Raw genomic sequence first — 17,377 nt, forward strand, 5'->3', positions numbered from 1 at the left:
TCCATGTGGGACTCGATCTCAGGACCCTGGGATCATGACCTGAGCCAAAGGCAGACGCTTCACTGACTGAGCCACCCAGATGCCCATTAAATTTCACTTTTCAAGGCCTTAAACTTTCTTTTGGTCCGTATTTATTTATTTATCTTATCGCATTTTTTTTGTATTTAAACATTTATGTCTTTCTGTTTTAAATGCTTTTCTTGTGAACAGCAAATTGTGTAGTCTTTTTTCAAAAGTGCAACCTGAGGGTCTCTGTCTTCCAGTGGCAAACTTAATAGTTAACATTTTTTTTCAGTCAATTAGTTATATTATGACCAGTTTCTACCTTCTGTTTATTTTTTTGTACTTACTATCTTTTTTTGGGGGGGAGGATGTTTCCCCCCCTCCTTTGCTGTTTTTAATTGGAAAGATGGAATTTTCTTCTCGTTTCAAAATTCTAATTCTAATTTTGTTCTCATGGTGATTGCTCTTATCACCCTTTTCTTCCTCCTTGTGGACTTTTTAAACTTACCAGTTTTTCTACAAGCCAAGTACTCTAACAGGCTCTTCCTGCCTCTTTTGTATTCCTCTCCCCACCCCCCCCATCATGTAATATTCCACTTTAGGTTGTTACAGGTACTTTCCTTCTATTTCTCCCCTCTTTGGTCCTAATGAACAACAAACATTACCAGTGTTCAATCTCCCTGCACTCCTTGTGTCCCTTGCAACATTTCCTGGATTTATTCTATTTGGATGCTTCCATCTGGTGTGTTTTCAGTGTCGGACTCGGTGGGTAAATCTTCTGAGTTTTTTTAATGCCTGAGAACATGTTTGCTGTCCTTGAAGATGCCTCCTGTGCGTGGAATGGCATCTACATGGCATTGCTGGATCAAGTACTTGGAGTACCTAGTTTCTGAGCCTCCGGTCTGGAGCCCTACAACAGTTCTCTTCTTCCCACCACACTGGCTTGGCAGTGGTGTGCTGGTAAGCCGGCTGTCTGGGGGGAAAAGCCCAGATTTGTAGTTTGTTGATTTCTGTGGTGGAAACACCACCCCTGCAGCTGATTTCAAGCTGTAGGTGTGACGGGAGAGAGGCACTCACTCGCACAGCCGACTCTTGGGAACTGGTGGGAGCTGGCTTCCTCTCTCCTCTGTTGGCGCCTAATTGAGGTGCTGACATAGACTTGAAATCCTGCGGCCTTCATACATTTTCTTGGGTTGAATTCTTTTATCCCATCTATTCCCACCTTGCTTGATATCCTGGGCCAACTCAATTTGCTTTATAGATGAGGATATTGAAATCCTTAGAACAGCTGAAGGGATTTGTTAGTGGTCACTAAGCAGAATGGTATGCATATGGAGGGTTTCCTGCTCTTCATAAACCCAGATTATACCACTTTGGTGGAAAACACACAGAAAAGTGCTATTTTAATGGTTCGATGTCATCACTTAAGAGTTCTGGGGCAGCTGAGTGAGCTGTGAACAGAAGCAGCCATCTGGGGAAATTCCTGGATGCCTGATCTTCAGAGAGCCACAACTCCATGGCCATTAAAATATAGCCTGAGACCTTCCTGGCCTCAAGGTGTGATCACAAACTCAGAGGTAGCCTCTGGAGTGTGATGCATTCCCCTTTCCCATGTGGGGGATTTTCCTCCAGCAGGAAGTGTTCCAATTTCCTGGAGAAGTCATAATGGCTGGATATGATGTGGTAGAGAAATAGGCAGCCCAGGGCTCCTGGGCTGGCGGAGATGGCTGGGATCTCAGGGCAGACAAGGAAAGAAAACATAAATATAGACACCAGCTTTTTCCAAATGATGGATTTTGGTCAAATGTAATTATTTCCTTAAAGCTGCATTTATAGAGGGTGTGTCTCCTGCCCCTTGCCTTCTTCCCCCATCTTATATCCTCACCCCATCACACTGAATTGGGAGTGTAAGATGGGGGTTGTCCCATGAGGTGCTGGGGAAGGTTTATCCCTGTCCTGTGGAGGAGGGGTGGGAGGGCTGAGCCACGTGGCTTCCCACAGAGGGGTCCTGAGGGTTAGGAGCTCTATGCTGTAACCAGAGCAACTAAATAACAAGAGTTACTGGCCATTCAAGAGGGGCTGGGTTTGTAATTTGGGGATGCAAGACTAAAAGACTATGCCCTTAAAAGTAAGGTGTGTTGTTAATAACCCGTGCTTCTACTCAAAAAACAATGACCGCGGTCATTTCTATATAATTCTCTTTGTAAGTGAATCAGACCTTCTTCTGATGATTTGTAACCCATCCTCACCTCAGCCAGACACTGGCTTGACCATGAAAAGCCCCTCAGATGGGCAATGTGTGAACAGGGTAGGTGAACCGCATTTCAAGAAAACCCTGATACCATCTTGTGAACTTAACCATTTAATAAGAGAATGCTTATGAATACTACCAAAGAAAATACATTGGTTTAAAATATGATTTGAATGTTGAAAAAGATCAGTTTTCATCTTATGACATTTTCCAGAAATATTTCTATTTTGTAAAGGAAGGCATGTTGGCATTTCCAGTGACTTTAGTTTCCTAACACCAAGTCTGGAGAGTATCTGCTCGTGACTCAAGAACAAATCTCAGAATATTAACGTTTTCCTGCCTCTTCTCCAGGGAAGCCCTCCATCTATTACTTACTCAAAGTAATTACTTGATGGTCATGCTGATTTCGTCAGTTTATGGGAGAGAGAGAGAAGAATCAACACTTCTGATGTGGGAGAACTGTAGAGTCTCTCCCTGTCATGAACCTAGGAAGTCAAGGCTGAGAGCAGGGATGTGCTCACTCAAGATGGCAGGAGCTCACTAGAGGCAGGGCTGGGGCAGAACCATCCCATCACCTTCCAGGTTGATGCATGTTCCGTGGTACTGTGCATGGCTCCATGACATGCCTGAGTTGGAGGCCCATGCTACCAATCTCTGTCTCCTTCTTGATGAGTTCTTTTTAGGGATGTGACTTATTTTGCAGAGGAGGGCAAATCACCTCAAAGGGAGCTCTTCCGGAGTGAGCTATGGGTATGAAGTCTAAACTAACTGTATCTTTGATAAGTGTTGTACATCTTAGAAATGAGAGGTCCCTAAATGGTGACTACACACGTATGTCCTTATGTGGGGGAATAACTAGGGTGTAGGCTTGCTTAAGGGGAAAATCACAGAACAGACAGAAAGGGAGGTTGCATGGTCTTCAGCCTGGAGACCTGGACAACCTGCTGAAGGCTGAATGTACAGTGACATGTTTTGGAAAAGGCAGTCTAGGAGACATCATAGGCCTGGTACTTTGTTATGGTTGATGCTCTTCTGTTTTTCTCCTGGGATAAGTAGTAGATGCGGTTGGCCTCTGGGTAGGTGACTTTGCTGAGCGGAAGCTTATAGATGGCAGGGTTGTTGGTCGTTAGGAGCAGGAAGGTGAGCGCCGAGAGGCAGAAGGGCCAGGTGCATGGTGGCAGTCCAAACTGAGCAAGGGGCAGGGGTGAGACACAAGAGAAGCCTTGGTTATATCACATGCTTGTGTTTGTTTCATCAGCCTTTACCAACCCTATACAGCCCCGGGTAGAGGACAGGATGCTTCATGGGCAATGATAGGAATAATACTTAATTCTTGGCCAATGTAATCCTGTCAGTGCTCTCTGCCTGCATTGTAACAGGTGGACACACATTCTTCATAATGCAGCCATTGAAACCCTATTACAATATGGCTTTATGTAGAAATCCTGTTTTGTCTTAGGCTGTCTGGCCAGGCTATACCTCCAACTCTAGGACCTATGACCATTGTCTGCCTTCTCCCATAGCCCCTGTTGAAGGAGCAGATTTGGCAGCCATTTTTTAGTTCACGATATTTCTCTGGTCACAGCCGATTGGACCAGAGCAAGGCGCTTGACTCAAATGCAACTTCCACAGGCAGATGGCCTGGGAATTGGATCCCTCTTTTGAGAATTTGAACTAAGAGAGACTGAGCTCTTGGTCTGAAAGGACTGGAGAGCCAACCAGTGCTGGGTGGCCACTGGGGGACTGTGTGCACTGCAGAGAGACACAGGGAGATAGAACAGACATTTGGAGAGGGGCAGAGACATGCTGTCCTAGTCCCAGGGCCTGGAAGTGGAGGGCAGCTACTTCTCTTCTTAAGGGCTCTCCCATTCCCAGCTGCCCTTCTCATGGTGTTGACCTATTTTTTATTCCTTAAGATGCCCTGAGCCTTTTTGATATGCCTCCCCACTCTTACTTGAGACCACTTGAGTGGAGAGCTTGCTGACAAGGAGCCTTCAGACTCAACTATGAGGCAGACCAAATCATGTCCTCCTCACCTCCAACCTCATTTCATTATAAGCAGTAAAGACCTCAGGTAATACCATGTGCCCGTAATGTGTGTGTTCAAAGATGGTGCTGCTGGATGGGACTTGGGGAAGAACAATGGCAGCCAGACCGTGGCCATAAGATACTCAAGCATAATGAATTCCACCCAATGAGTCTCCCCAAAGCCCTGCTCACACTACACAGTGTGTTTTGGGAAGCACCCCCTGGAGTCCCACAGTGGGAAAGGACGTAGGTCTAGAGTCCCACGGGCCCAGATCCACATCTCAGCTCCAACCACCTTGCTAAAGGCATTTCAATCGTCTGAGACCTATTTCCTCAGGAGTTAAGTAGGGATAACAGTGTTTACTCAGAGAGTTGGGGCCTCGTGCGTACTAAGGACCCCATAAATAGCCCTCAGCACGTGGTCATGACCGTGGAGTAGAGGGTGGCACTGTGGAAGACACAGGCCGTGATATGCATGCCGGTGAGAAAGCAGAGGAACGCAGCTCCTAAGTGCTCTCGTCTGTGGAGGGCTTGAAGGGGCTCATAAATGTCACTCGACATTTTTATATCCTGTGCCTCAAGGATATTAGAAATTCCTTCAGAGTGAGTAAATAGCCTGCACTTTTTCATATCCTTGAGAGTGATCAGCAGTGTCTTAAACATCATAGGCACACAGAAAATAACCTTGATTTAGGAAAGAAAAAAAAGCCTAAATTGAGTGGTATAACCTCTAACTTCTCTGTACACAGAAGAAAGGGTCAATCATCCTGTAAGTGCCTGGGATCCTGTTTGGCATCTCTTCTAGTCCTTGCCCAAGGAAAGCATGTGACACCCAGTCACTGCCTGGACAGTCAGCTGTAAGGGTACACGCAGGATGTGAAAGCCCGGAGCACAAGGAGCCACAGAGCCCATACTCCGTGCTCTTGCTACCCGTCCGTGTTTCTGATGGCTGACGCTTCAGCCCCAGCTCTTATGCCCCCCCATGGTGGCGGCTTGCTCCCCTAGAGTTTCAGTCATTTAGCATTTCTTGAGCACCTGTTATGTGCTGGGTACTGCAATAGGAACTAGAGATAAAGATTAGAATACGACCGGGCCCCGGTTCTGAAGGAGCACACGGGCTGACGGTGTTCGAGGAAGAATGTGTACGAGGCTCGTCACTACCGTACTCCAAGTGTTGCAGCAGAGGAACGTACACAGTTCGCTGGGGTCCAGGGGGAGATTAGTCCACTGGGGGACATAGGATGATATCAGGGAAGGCCAATTCTCTTGCCTAGAAAATTCTTTCCTAAGCTAAGTTCAACCTGCCCAATTTCACTAAGGGTGAAGAAGGGATTTAGGCAGGTGTGGGTAGAATGCCCACCTTCGTCCCCATTTTCAGGACCACTGGGACTTTTCCTGGATGCTTTTATAAAATGTGCCCTTGAAACCTTATCCAAAAGGGGGAGGCATTGACTGTGGGCTGAGCCCCTAGCCCTCTGTGCTGGGCCATGGGCCCTAACCCTCTGCTGGGGCTGGCCACGCGGCTCCTCCTGACTCCGACACCTCCTCCCACCAGCGCTCAGACAAAGACGGGGTTCTTGGATGGCTGCATGTGCTCATAGCCACCAGTTCAGCCTTCTCTCAGGTATGGCTGCAGCTTGGTTCCCTGTCTTCCCCGAAGGCTTCCCTCACGACCCCTCAGCACGGAGTTGCCAAGGGATGAACAAAGATGTACACCGGCCCATAAGCTAGTTGGGCAGTTGCTCTCTACACACACACACATTAAATAATAAAGATTTAAAACGGGATCTAGAGGATGAGGTGACAGAATTCAATTTACAAGATAATGCTTGTCAAATTGTCCTTCTATAAGAAGCTCCATGGGCCCAAGGCTAATGGGATCTGATTGGGCCAACAGTTGACACTGAAACTTTTGAGACCCAGCTCCTTCTGTCTGGCAGGTGCCAAGGCGGGCAGTGTGATGTGAGACGAGAGGGAAGAATTGGGGAAGGGTTCCCGGGGGAGAGGTTCCCACTGGCTTCGGGGAGCGGAAGGAACAGCAGGAAGGGAGTTGTGGCACGTTCTTAGACTCACCACGGAGAGCACGTTAGCCAGGGCGGCGCCCAGGTAGGCCGCAAACAGGGCTGCAAAGAGAACCAAGACACAGTCCAGTGACTACCGGTGCCTCAAGCTCAGCCTGCACGTTATCCCCCGAGACATTTAGGCCACAAATGCTATCTGGCCAATGAAATAAAACTTGAGTTATGTTTCTATTACTTGACAGCTTTGAAATGTGTTAAATTCCAGGCAAATGCCAGCACCCCTAAGGCGGAAGATGAACTTTGTTAAAAAGGGCCAGAATGGAGCCGTTATGGTTCTCTTGGGTCCCACCACCTTGCATTCTAGCAAAGGAACACTTAGCAGCATAAACCATACATGAAAATTTTACTACATGGCCAAGGCCAAGTGGATCCCAGGACTCCCTGCTGGAATATTTCATCCCAAGTTATTAACAGAATATGGGTTTCCAGTGAGGAGCAGCAACCTGTAAGCTTGAGGAAGACCACATAGGCCCACTGCCTCGTCTTCCAGGCTCTGCCCGCAGAGGGACGGCCAGGCTGGGCCACTGGGAAGAGCCAAGTGCCAGTAAGAGGTGAGGAGGCTCTGGGAAAATGAGCCAGTGGAATCGGGCTTTGCTTTTGAATCCTGTTTCTCAACTGAAAGCATCCTAATTGTCCCTAGGATATTAACAACAGCAAATCTTTATTAGAGAGTCACTGAGTACCCACACCCTTCAGCATTTCTACAACGTAAGCATTATTTGAAGGTCCTATGATTAGTGTTTGGGTGCTTAAGGTTAATTGCTGTAACTGATGTAAATCACCCAATTCTCTATATAAAGATTAATATGTGGAAGAGTTGCTCTGTCGGTTAGCTTCAATCACCAGCCAGGAGAGTGGCAATCACAGAGACAGCCCAGGAGCAACAACCAAACAACCACCAGCTCAAAATTCTGTCTTCATGTGGCTGAGCGCTTTGTGTTCCATGAAAATAATTTTTACTGCGTGAATCATTAAGCAACCATTCAAAAACAGTTTTAGATAAAAAGCCTTTTATGAAGCAAACAATCCTCCCATTTATCTGTGGAGGATCCACAGGGCTTTCAGTGCGGTTTTCCCTACAGGGACAGGCAAGGGGGCGTGCAAGGGGCAAAGGGACGTGGTGGCGGTCCTTACCGCAGGCGACGGCCAGGACATGCGTCTGCCAGGTCAGGACGTAGAACATGCCCCCTATGGCGATGCAGGCCAGCGTGCTGTTGAAGCCGCCCAGGCCGAAGTAGATGGAGTCCAAGGGCGTCGCGATGGTGAGGGCTACGAGAGAAGACAGGCAGCGGTGTTGAGTTTGGCGGGGGCGGTCTCGTGGGGCTCTCCTGCTGGCCCCCAAAACCACCATAGTGCTCAAAGCTCAGACCAGCCATTCTCTTAGGCATTTATAAAAAAGAACTTCTGATCTTATTCAGTGAAAAAAATAACTAAAGGGAAGAAATGGCCATAGAGCCACATGAGTGCTAGTGGTGTAGCTGTTATGGTAGAAGAGAGCTTTTGGAGTGAGGACTCTGCGGCCTTTTGAAGCAGTCCAGAGAACTTCCCTCCCCTGCCAAGAAAGAGGACTTCTCCTTCTTCATTGATATCTTAATGTTCTCTACTGGAGTATCATCTCTTGAGATAAGACGTAAAACACAAACATGCCTGTAATTAACCTCTCTCAGACTTTAAATTTATACTAAGGTGTAAACGGCTAACACCACAGCCTTTCTGGAGGGCAGCTTTTGCTCACAGAAGCAGGAGGGCACTCGCACCCGAAGTGGGGAAACGGGGTGTAATGGAAGGAGCGAAAGTTGGCGGGCATCAGCAGGGGTCGGGGGGCCACGGGTATTGAAGACACGTGTCACCATTTTCTTTGGAGCTGACTCCAGACACTAACATCCTTATGGCCCATTAGTAAGGGAGAAGTGATGAGACTAACCTGCTAACATCCCCACAGTGGAGCCGATCGCAGCGTGCAAGCAGATGAGAGGGGACGAGATGAACAGAGCTACGAGGAAAATGCCTCCGGTCCAGGGGTTGTTGCAGCCGTAGACCTGGCCGATTCCTACAGGGATGGCTCTCAGAAGCTGTGGGGGCAGAGGATCACGGGCGGTTACAGAGGGAGACCGGAGACAACTGGAACCTCGGCTGGAAAAGATTTGTGCCAAAGCCTCTACCCTAACATCCTGCAGCAGGTTTCCAAGATATTTGTATCCAAATAGATGAACTCTGAAAGGAACACAAGCTTTTCTGTTTTAATCTTGAGTTCTTAGAACAATAGTTTAAGATGTTAAGTTTCCTTTATTTAGAAACATGAGTGTAAGGCACTGAATCCCCACTGAAGAGAAACTAGAAACTTAAAATGAGGAGATGTCTGATCAAGGTTGGGGTTTAAAAACTCTCTTGTAATGTTTTTTAAAAAAACCCTAAAATTATGACTAGAAGCCTGAATATGCTATGAAAAAATGGTCTTTTGTGTTTCCAAGAATAAAGTGTCTGGGCTGTGGTCATGTTAGTCTGGTCTGGGTGAGCAGCTGGACTCACAGGAGAGTCTCCGGGGAGGTAGTATGGTCTCTGCTCTTTTGGTTGATAAGCCAATGAAATGGTGACCGACAGATGAGCGCCCAGCTTGCGTCAGGCCTCCACGTAGCTCAGGGAAGCGGGGCCTGTCTGCCAATGTGAGGGGCTTGAGGAGGCAGGATCCACTGCCTGTGGGCGCTTGCACACGTGCTCTGGAGTTCAAGAAAAGCATCCTGGGCATGCAGCCTTCCCCAGCGACTGGGGTTGGGTCCCATGGTTTGGAAGGTTGGCCAAAGGCCCTTGAGTTAGGAAAGTGCATAAGGGAGTGGCCATGCAGGGTACACTGGGGTTCGTCTCACCCCTTGGGCAGTGAGCTGAGAAGAAGCAGAGTCCTGGGCCAGGGTATCTATAGATTACAAGGAAGCAGCTCTTCTCTCAGCCCGTTGCCTTCCGAGAAGACTCTGCCCCTGGAGGTATGCGGAGACAGGAAGACATTGCAGGAGCCCGTGGGGTGGCTTAGTGGGCTAACCCTCCAGACTCAATCTCCTGTGACCCCAGGAACAGGGAACAGGGTGGGGGCTCTGGCATTACCATGTGGGTGCGGGTGCGGGCGGGAGAGCTCCATACTGAGGCAGCGGTGCTGGGCAGTGTAGTCCCAGCTGGTGACACCATCTAGGGGGCCCTCCGGGGACCAGAGGGCAGAGGAACCCATGGGGCTTCAACACTGTTGGGAGTTTTAGACCCTCCTTCTGACATTTACTTGTTTCCCCAACACTCAACGCTCTCATGAGTGGTCAAAAAGACAAAACATATTAGTCATTATCATAATCCATTTAATTGGCTAGAGTTACTTCTTAAAAGGCAACCACCAAAAACTGAATTTTTCTTTTCTGGAACTTTGGGGTTCTAAAATATTTGTACGGGATTCCCTAATTGTTTTTCATTTCTACAAAATTCCTAGGTATCTTTTCCAATGAAAATGTGGCATGGAGAATGCATAATATCTTCAACTTGCCCTTTCTAACACCATCTCCCCATAGCCAGCCGGTTAGAGCAACTGTGCCTTCAAAACTGATTGGTGGGGTACATACCATGAAAGGGAAGCCTAAGGAGTAAGTTACCAACCTCTTCTCACATCTGGTTCACAAAGGTCCTCACACACACACACACACACACACACACAAGGATGAGGCCAACACGAATATTTCTCTTCCTAAATAATGTATTATTATTATTATTATTTCTCATCCTAAATAATGTTTCTTAGTGCAAATGCAGGGCCTTTCTACCATGCTGCCGTATTCTATGAAATGCTACAGGAAATGAGTCATTGTTATTTCTGAAAGTTCTTTCAACAAGCCCAAGTGGTTTCGTGGTTAGATGATGACTCATCAATAGCAAAGTTCCAGAGCGAGCCCCAGACCATGGAGGGTAGTCTAGTGTAATGGAAAGCAGGAGAACCTCAGCTAAAACGTGTCTTATTAATTATCTTGGCAGACTTCCAGAGGCCAGCGTTATATACAAAATACTTGCAAAAAAATGTTAAAAGCTCTAATATCTAGACTTTCTTAATGGAGGAACACCTGTGCTTTATGGTGTGACCATGCCTCAGAGAGCGAATGCAATCCATTCTGGAGGTTGCAACAGAGACTTCGTTAGCCCACAGGTGGTCTTGTAATGTGTATGTCTTTAGTGATTCAGTGAGACTGATGGAAGAAAATATACAGTGTAAGCTGGAGGAAAATTGGAGAAAAGCATCAAAAAGATTTTTTTCCAAAAGGAAAAAGGAAAGAACCCAGGTGTAGCAGTAGGAGGTCGGAGTGCTAATCTCGACTCCGCTCTTCACTGATTAGGTGTGTGACCTCAGGCCTCAGTTTCTTCCTCTGTGCTAGGACAGCGTGGGACCAAAAATGGTCCTGTTAGCTCTTACGGAGAGGAAGGAAAAGGATGGTGGCTAAAGAGAGACTGCATGCCAAGTGCCTCACATTGTGCGGTTGTTAATAGGCATTACCCATGGAGGCTGCAGTAAATGCCACATTAACATGGCGTTTGGACAGACGCTGCCCTTCTGCCTTCCCAGACACTTACCAAGGGCACTTGGACCTCTGACCAGGTGATGTTGGGTGTGGAGGACGCAGGCTGCAGCAGCGTCGTGGGGAAGAAGAGGTTGTAGTGGCCGGTGGCCGCCAGGTAGAGGGTCACGGCTATGTTGAAGGGCAGCGTGAAGACCGGGAGGTCCCACTTGCTGAAGATGGTCCCCAGGGCACTGGAGAGGATGGGGCTGTGGCAGAAGCACAGGGGACTGTTCAAGAAGTTCAGGCCCTGATACTAGGCTGAACAGGAGCACTTTCCCAAGGAAAAGCAGCCTGCTGGGTATGTTCTCTGAGCCTGACTGGCCCCTGAGCACATCTTCCCATGGCCTCCTCCCTGGGCCTGGTGCGGTGATAGGGTAGACGCCCAAGCTCAGCTTTAGAAAGAGAGCTTTCTGGGGGAAGACCTAAGGCAAAGAGTCATAGAAGCTCCTTGAAAAGTCATGCAGCTCCATGCTCAGGCATGAGGAGAGTGGGGGAGTGACAGGAGCAGAATTGTAGTCCTTCCTTCCTTCCACAAATGTTTGTTGAGCAGCTGAGAGCACCAAGCCTCCTGCCCAGAATGCCCCATGGCTGATTTCTGGAGGGGAAGGGGAGCTGAGCCCTGACCCTCTAAGGGCTCTGCTCAGTGGCTGGTCCTTCAGCCTGCACTAGGAGGTTGTTCCAGGCTTGTCAGGGGTCCCGAGGATGGGGGAAAGCTGGGTGGGGGGCAGCAGGAGGATGAGAAGGTTTCTAGAAATGGATAGGATGCTGTGGTATGGCTCTTCAGCTATATATGGGCCTCAGTTCCTTTCTCTGTGCTCTGGCTGAGTAGGACCAGAAACCCTTTTAGATCTTACAAAAAGAAGAGTGGAGGCTGGTAGGTACTGAGATATTGTCCACAGATAACCTAGCATGGTTCTGTCACCGTATGACACTAATAATTATTTCCAGTGGATGCTTCTGATGTGCGAAGTCCATGCCCCCTTAAAGTTGAGTTTAGACAGACAGGGAGCTGGGGTGGAAAGGCTGGCAGCCCTTGACTGCACCCGCAGCCTCAGGAGAAAACTTACCACGACATGGACATCATGATGACGGGGAGCAGAAGCCACCAGTAATAGTTGCCTTTGTCTGAGAACACGGCCATCAGCAGCCCCACCAGCACCCCGTTGTAGCCGTGGAGTCCTGCCGCGATGGCCGACCTGGAGGGATGGAGGAGGGCTGGGGTAGCAGGGGCCCCCCAGGGCCTCGGGAGGGGCACTACCTTCTTGACTTCCCTTCTGACCCAGATTTTTCTCAGCTGGGGCCCGACTGCACACACCTTCCAGCAGATGGCCCCACTGGGAATGGGAAGGGAAGACATCAGCCCTTCGCGTTCCCCTGGGCGATGTGGAGCTGTTACCAAATAATGAAGGAGTGGCTGTTGTTAGTTATTAGTGTCCTTAGTCTGAACAGTGTCTGAGCTTGGAGGCCAGCAGCAAGGCGATGGGAAGGTGGCATAGGGTCCCTGCAGGAAGCGACCTCTGGCTTCATGCTTGGGCCCTGGGTCTCCTGGAATTTACCTGTCCTGGCTCAGGATGAGGGCTGTCAAAGTGGACACAACAGTGCCCAAGCAGCCCGAGATGGCCCACCAGGGGTTCTGGACGAAGAGGCCAAGCACAATGAGGATGCCGCTGAGGGGGTTGTTCACAAACATCACCTGCGACGTGCCCCGCAAGACCCAGTCGAGGAACTGGAACACTGGGGATTTGTCTGAAATGGAACCAGGGCAGGGAGTCAATGTTCAGGTGTGCCGGTCCTGCGTGGGACTCAGGTGGGTGGGTGGAAGGTGCGGGAAGCTCTGTGTCCAAAGTGGGTTCGCAGGGCCCTACCGTCACCTGCCACAGAGGGGGATAAACCAGGAACCCAAGAGGGCATTTGACGGTCCAGAAAACTCTTCAGACCCATCGCCAGCTGGTTGTGGTCTTTACATTGTTTTTCAAGCAGTGGGGATGAGGTACCCTGAGCTATCTGTCCCCCTGTGAGAGCGGCATGAATTTTCAAGAAGACACATCCAAAGAGAAAATTCTCTTGCTGCACTGAGGGTGTCAAAGCCACGGCCTGGGCTCTGGGAGGACTGCGAGAGAGAACTTACTGGACTAGGAGACATAGTTCTCCCAACAGTCATCCATAGGACAGGCTTTTTTTTTTTTTGGAATGGTGACTCTAGAATCCCAGGCCTAAATGCCCGATGGGACATGTGTGAGAGCACGGCTGCTCGGTTTGGAAATGAGGGCTCGCACACTGACACAGATCGTATTCACCTCCCAAGAGTCTGCATGTCTGCCGTCACAACAAAACTCCTATTCCTTCTGAGCGACCATAGAAACGGTACTCAGTCTAATCTACCAAGAACTGCGGCACATGGTGCCTGCTGGGGACGCTTGGAAGTGACACTCTAGGGGCAGGGTCAAGGGCTTCGCTCGCAGGACCTTTACCTTTAAGCCCCTCGCCGCACTCCTTCATCTCCCCTGTGATGTAACTGAGGGCTCTGCTGACCCTCTTCCCGTGGGCAGTCAGGTGACTCTGAATCCAGGAAGCCATGGAAGTGTTCGCTTCCGCTTTTATCTCAGCGCTGTCCTCCATGGTGTCCAGATCCTGTCCAGGGGCAAGACAAGGAGGTCCCACACCCTGCGCTTCCCACGCTGAGAAGCCACATTTGTGCTAGTTCGGGGACCAAGTTAACGTTTTTATTTGGTATTTAGAAATACCTTTTGTCTTGTCTGACGTGTTACCTCGTTGACTATGGGCAACAACCTTGCAGTACAAGACACCGTATTTATCCTCATCCTGGGGATGAGGGCTCCAGCATGGATGGGGCATTCTCACTGGCAAAGGTCAAGGTCAAACAGTAGAATTGATATTTAACCACAGATCTTTAGACTCTTTATTTCAACCATGACTACCTCTATACCGCACTCTTTCCAGAAGAAATTATTCCCCACCCCCAGCATGTCTCGTCTTTAAAATTTAACTGTCCATAAAATTAAACACGTAAATATTCTGTGTTTGAAAATTGGCACCAGCTTGTTTCCTAAATGCTTGAATGCCAGATTTAGAGGAAGACAGATAATAACTAATTCAAATAAAAGGAATATGAAATTTTACAAAGTAGACTATGAAAAATAGGCATTTTTATCCCAGGTAATTATGTTTCTGGATATATGAATTCAAGCAAAGTTTGCCTATATCAGAGGGCGTCTTTTCTGGACGTCCGCTCCCTAATCTGCTGCAGGCTCTGTGGCTCAGGACACTGCCTGATTCGGGCCACTTCTGACTCACCAGCAGCTCAACCGCAGGCTTCCGGTACTGATAGGGAGAAGGGTCTTTGGTTTGTCTCTCCTGGTGGTCGCCTTTTCCAAACACTGGAGTTGAAGGAGAGCACATCATCAATTAGGACAGCTCTACCCAGGCACGTTAGCAGCAAATTTCTTGCAGTTGAGTTGATATATTCAATATTTCCTATTCCACTTGAGGAAGCCCAGAACTGCAATGTCTTGCAGCTGGAAGGCACCTTTTAATTTTTATTGGTCAAGAACCCATTTGGACTCTCACTTTGGGTAAAAAATGTACATCCACATGTAAACAGGACATTTTACAGGAATTTAGGGAGTTCAGAGACTCGACTGACCTTTAGTGAAGAGCCTCTGATTTAGCTCAATCCCTGTATTTTTTAGATGAAGAAATAGTGCCTTGGCCGTGATCCCCAAATCTAGGGTTCTTTCTCTGCACAAACTTGTAAGTGTACAAGAAAGGAAAACTTGGACGTTATTTCTCCTAAAGTATTAAGCTGCCTGAGCCATGTAAGGTCTGGGTTTGAATTTGACTGTGACTTCAACTGGATGACTGCAGGCTGTTCTGGTCTCTTGTTTTGGACATATATCTGGGAATTTCAGGTATTTTAGCTGCAACTGCTGGGTGGATTAAGACGAGTGATGTCCACGTCATTCCTTGAAACAGATTTTGGCATGATCTTGTAATTCTAGAAAACTCTTGTAACGTTGCTGTAAACATATTTTTCTTATTACCAGATCATTTATTTTTAAAGATGACCAATTTTAGTAGGGTTTTATGCATCCTAAAAGAACTTTGGAAGTTCCGGTCTTGGTACTTTGGTTCCCTCTCGTGGTCAAGTTTGAGGATGGCAGGCTGGGCTCTGAACACCGGGTATTTGCAGACTGAATTGGCTCTTCCCACGGCATTCATGAGCTTGCAGGGTACTTAAGATGCATCAGTGGCAACAACGGCGCATGAATGGCACAAAAACGTCCATTTTTGAAGGGACGGGGCTGCAAATACCAGTATGGTTGGGAAGTTACACTATGCAGGAAAAATTAATTTTGGAAGATTTGAAAGAAAGAGTAGGAGCAAAGATTCCTCTAGATGTTGAGGCCAGTGTGCGTGGCGTCCTGATGGAGCCGTTTCCTGTGCGTGAAGCTGCCCCGGGTCTGCTGTTGAGCAGTTCCACTGATCCATGTCCCAGGCTCCTTTGCACTCCCTGAAAGGGCCTCCCTACCCCCAGCCCCCAACCCCTGGGACGAAGGACGTTTGGAAGGGGATTGTTAACCTTTTGAGGAAAGCCACACTTTCTTCTTGCCATGCTGGTGGCCTCTGTCAAATACAAACCCCTGGGCCAGATGTCTCAACGCCCTTTCCACCTCCACCTCCACTGTGTTTTCCCACAGCCCCCAGGCCCGTTTCTTTGGGTCGGCCACTTTTGGTGAGAAACGATGAAGCTTAGATGAACTGGAGCAAGAATGTCACGAACACATCTTCTGGGAAGCATGTGATGTTGTAAAAAGGACACTAACCAGTCCTCCCCCTGCCCCTTGTCCCTTGCCAGCTGTGTGACTCGGTTCCCCTCCCTGGGACTTGAGGGGCAGAATTAGATTACCCCTCTGCCCTGGCTCTTCACGTGGCTACTTTTGCATCTGATTGGGGAGGAAGGAGGACTCCTCTTGCGTCCCTCCCCGTGCCCCTGGCTCCTCCCTGGCTTCCCCACCTGCTCATTTTTGGCTGCCCCTCTTGGCCTGTGGGAGTCCCCTCCCTTCCATGGTTCTCCCGCTCTTTCCTTGGCCTTGACATCTTGACCACCACTGTAGGCGAGAACTTTCACCTCTCGACTTGTAAATGGACCGGTGGTTTGTGGCCTGGCAAAAATTAGAATCTCATGGGGAGCTTTGGAAGATCCTTATGCCCACCCAGGCTTCTCCCCAGATGAATTAGATTAGTGTCTCCAGGGATGGGATGCAGGTGATTCCAATATGCAGTCAAATTGGAGACCTCCTGAGTCGGCTGCCTGACCCAGCTCCAGCATCCCCCCACCCGCACCCCCCGGAGGGTCCAGACAACGGGGCCATGGCTGTGGTCAGAGGTTGGGTGTGATAAAAATGAGCCTGGCCCGCGTGGCTCTCCCTACTGCCCTATGAAGTAGGTTCTGCCACTGTCCCCATTCTAGAGATGAGTCAATTGAGGTCCCGAGAGTGAAGGGGAGCAGCACCCACCTTTGCTCCTCCTCCGAATGGATGACCACTCGATGTGGAACACGCTCCTGGGCTTGGGGGGCACGGCCTCCGAGCCCTCATCGGCCTTGGGGCTTGCTGTGGCTGGCTGCTCCCTACTGCCACCTAGGCCGGGGACAAAGCAAGACAGGTTAGTGTCCGCCCAGGTCTGCACCCGGTGAGAGCCAAGCGGGGGGGGGGGGGGGGTAATGTCACGCGCAGAAGCTGGAAAGGCAGGAACAGTGGCTCTGAAGCTGCAGGTAGGAATCACATCTGTGTCGCTGTCGAGCCTCCAGCTTCTCCATTCCCCCCGTTAAAACGCGCGCTTCCTTTCCCTGCAGAAACCGTGTCATAGACACGTAAACATGTCAAGAGACAGATGAGCCAGTCTGCCCTATTTCTCTAGTGGGGAACTACTCAAAGACCTGGAGGAGCCCCCTGATCCCGTGCTTCAGAGACACCTGGAACATCAGCCTGCCCTCGGACACCTTGGCAGACAGGTTTTGTGCGGGGGAACGAGGACTGAGGGGGTAGCATGCATCGTCCGACACAGCGGGGCATTCTGCCGGAACGCCAATCCCAAGTGCTCATCTGCCAGGCTGGAAGGGCACCGCTGCTGGCCCACTGCTTCTCGTTTCTCACATGCCGAGCGTCAGCTACCCCAGCCACCCCCCGCCGGGCACAGCAATATTCTGACCTTAGCCTCCTAGACTGAGAATTGCACGAAATTACAAGATCACAGTCTACCTCCTGTGTCCCGAAAAATCAACTGAGTCATACAGCTCATGAATCATGGCACAGCCCGGAGTTGCTCCCAGGTCTCCTGACATCCAATCAGAGGCTCTGGAACTGGTGGCAGGAGGCCTGGCCCACCTTCCATGCCCTGGCCCTTCACTGTTA

The 17,377-nt window shown here is 49.3% G+C and overlaps 1 protein-coding gene across 2 annotated transcripts in view; it reads right to left on the reverse strand.

Moving 5' to 3' along the window:
• Window positions 1-3,240: 3,240 nt before the first annotated feature.
• Window positions 3,241-17,377, reverse strand: part of LOC116628880 (urea transporter 2) — a 50,466-nt gene continuing 36,329 nt past the window's right edge. For both annotated transcript variants that reach the window (XM_032399218.1, XM_032399217.1), the window contains 10 exons: window positions 16,481-16,603; window positions 14,259-14,341; window positions 13,415-13,574; window positions 12,500-12,689; window positions 12,011-12,139; window positions 10,957-11,149; window positions 8,288-8,435; window positions 7,498-7,632; window positions 6,356-6,405; window positions 3,241-3,441 (listed from right to left, as the gene is read on the reverse strand). In XM_032399218.1, coding sequence (XP_032255109.1) covers window positions 3,241-3,441; window positions 6,356-6,405; window positions 7,498-7,632; window positions 8,288-8,435; window positions 10,957-11,149; window positions 12,011-12,139; window positions 12,500-12,689; window positions 13,415-13,574; window positions 14,259-14,341; window positions 16,481-16,603 — 1,412 coding nt within the window. The remainder of the gene's footprint in view (window positions 3,442-6,355; window positions 6,406-7,497; window positions 7,633-8,287; window positions 8,436-10,956; window positions 11,150-12,010; window positions 12,140-12,499; window positions 12,690-13,414; window positions 13,575-14,258; window positions 14,342-16,480; window positions 16,604-17,377) is intronic.

This window comes from Phoca vitulina, unplaced genomic scaffold (assembly GCF_004348235.1).
Source record: "Phoca vitulina isolate PV1807 unplaced genomic scaffold, GSC_HSeal_1.0 scaffold141, whole genome shotgun sequence".
Taxonomy (NCBI): Eukaryota; Metazoa; Chordata; class Mammalia; order Carnivora; family Phocidae; genus Phoca; species Phoca vitulina.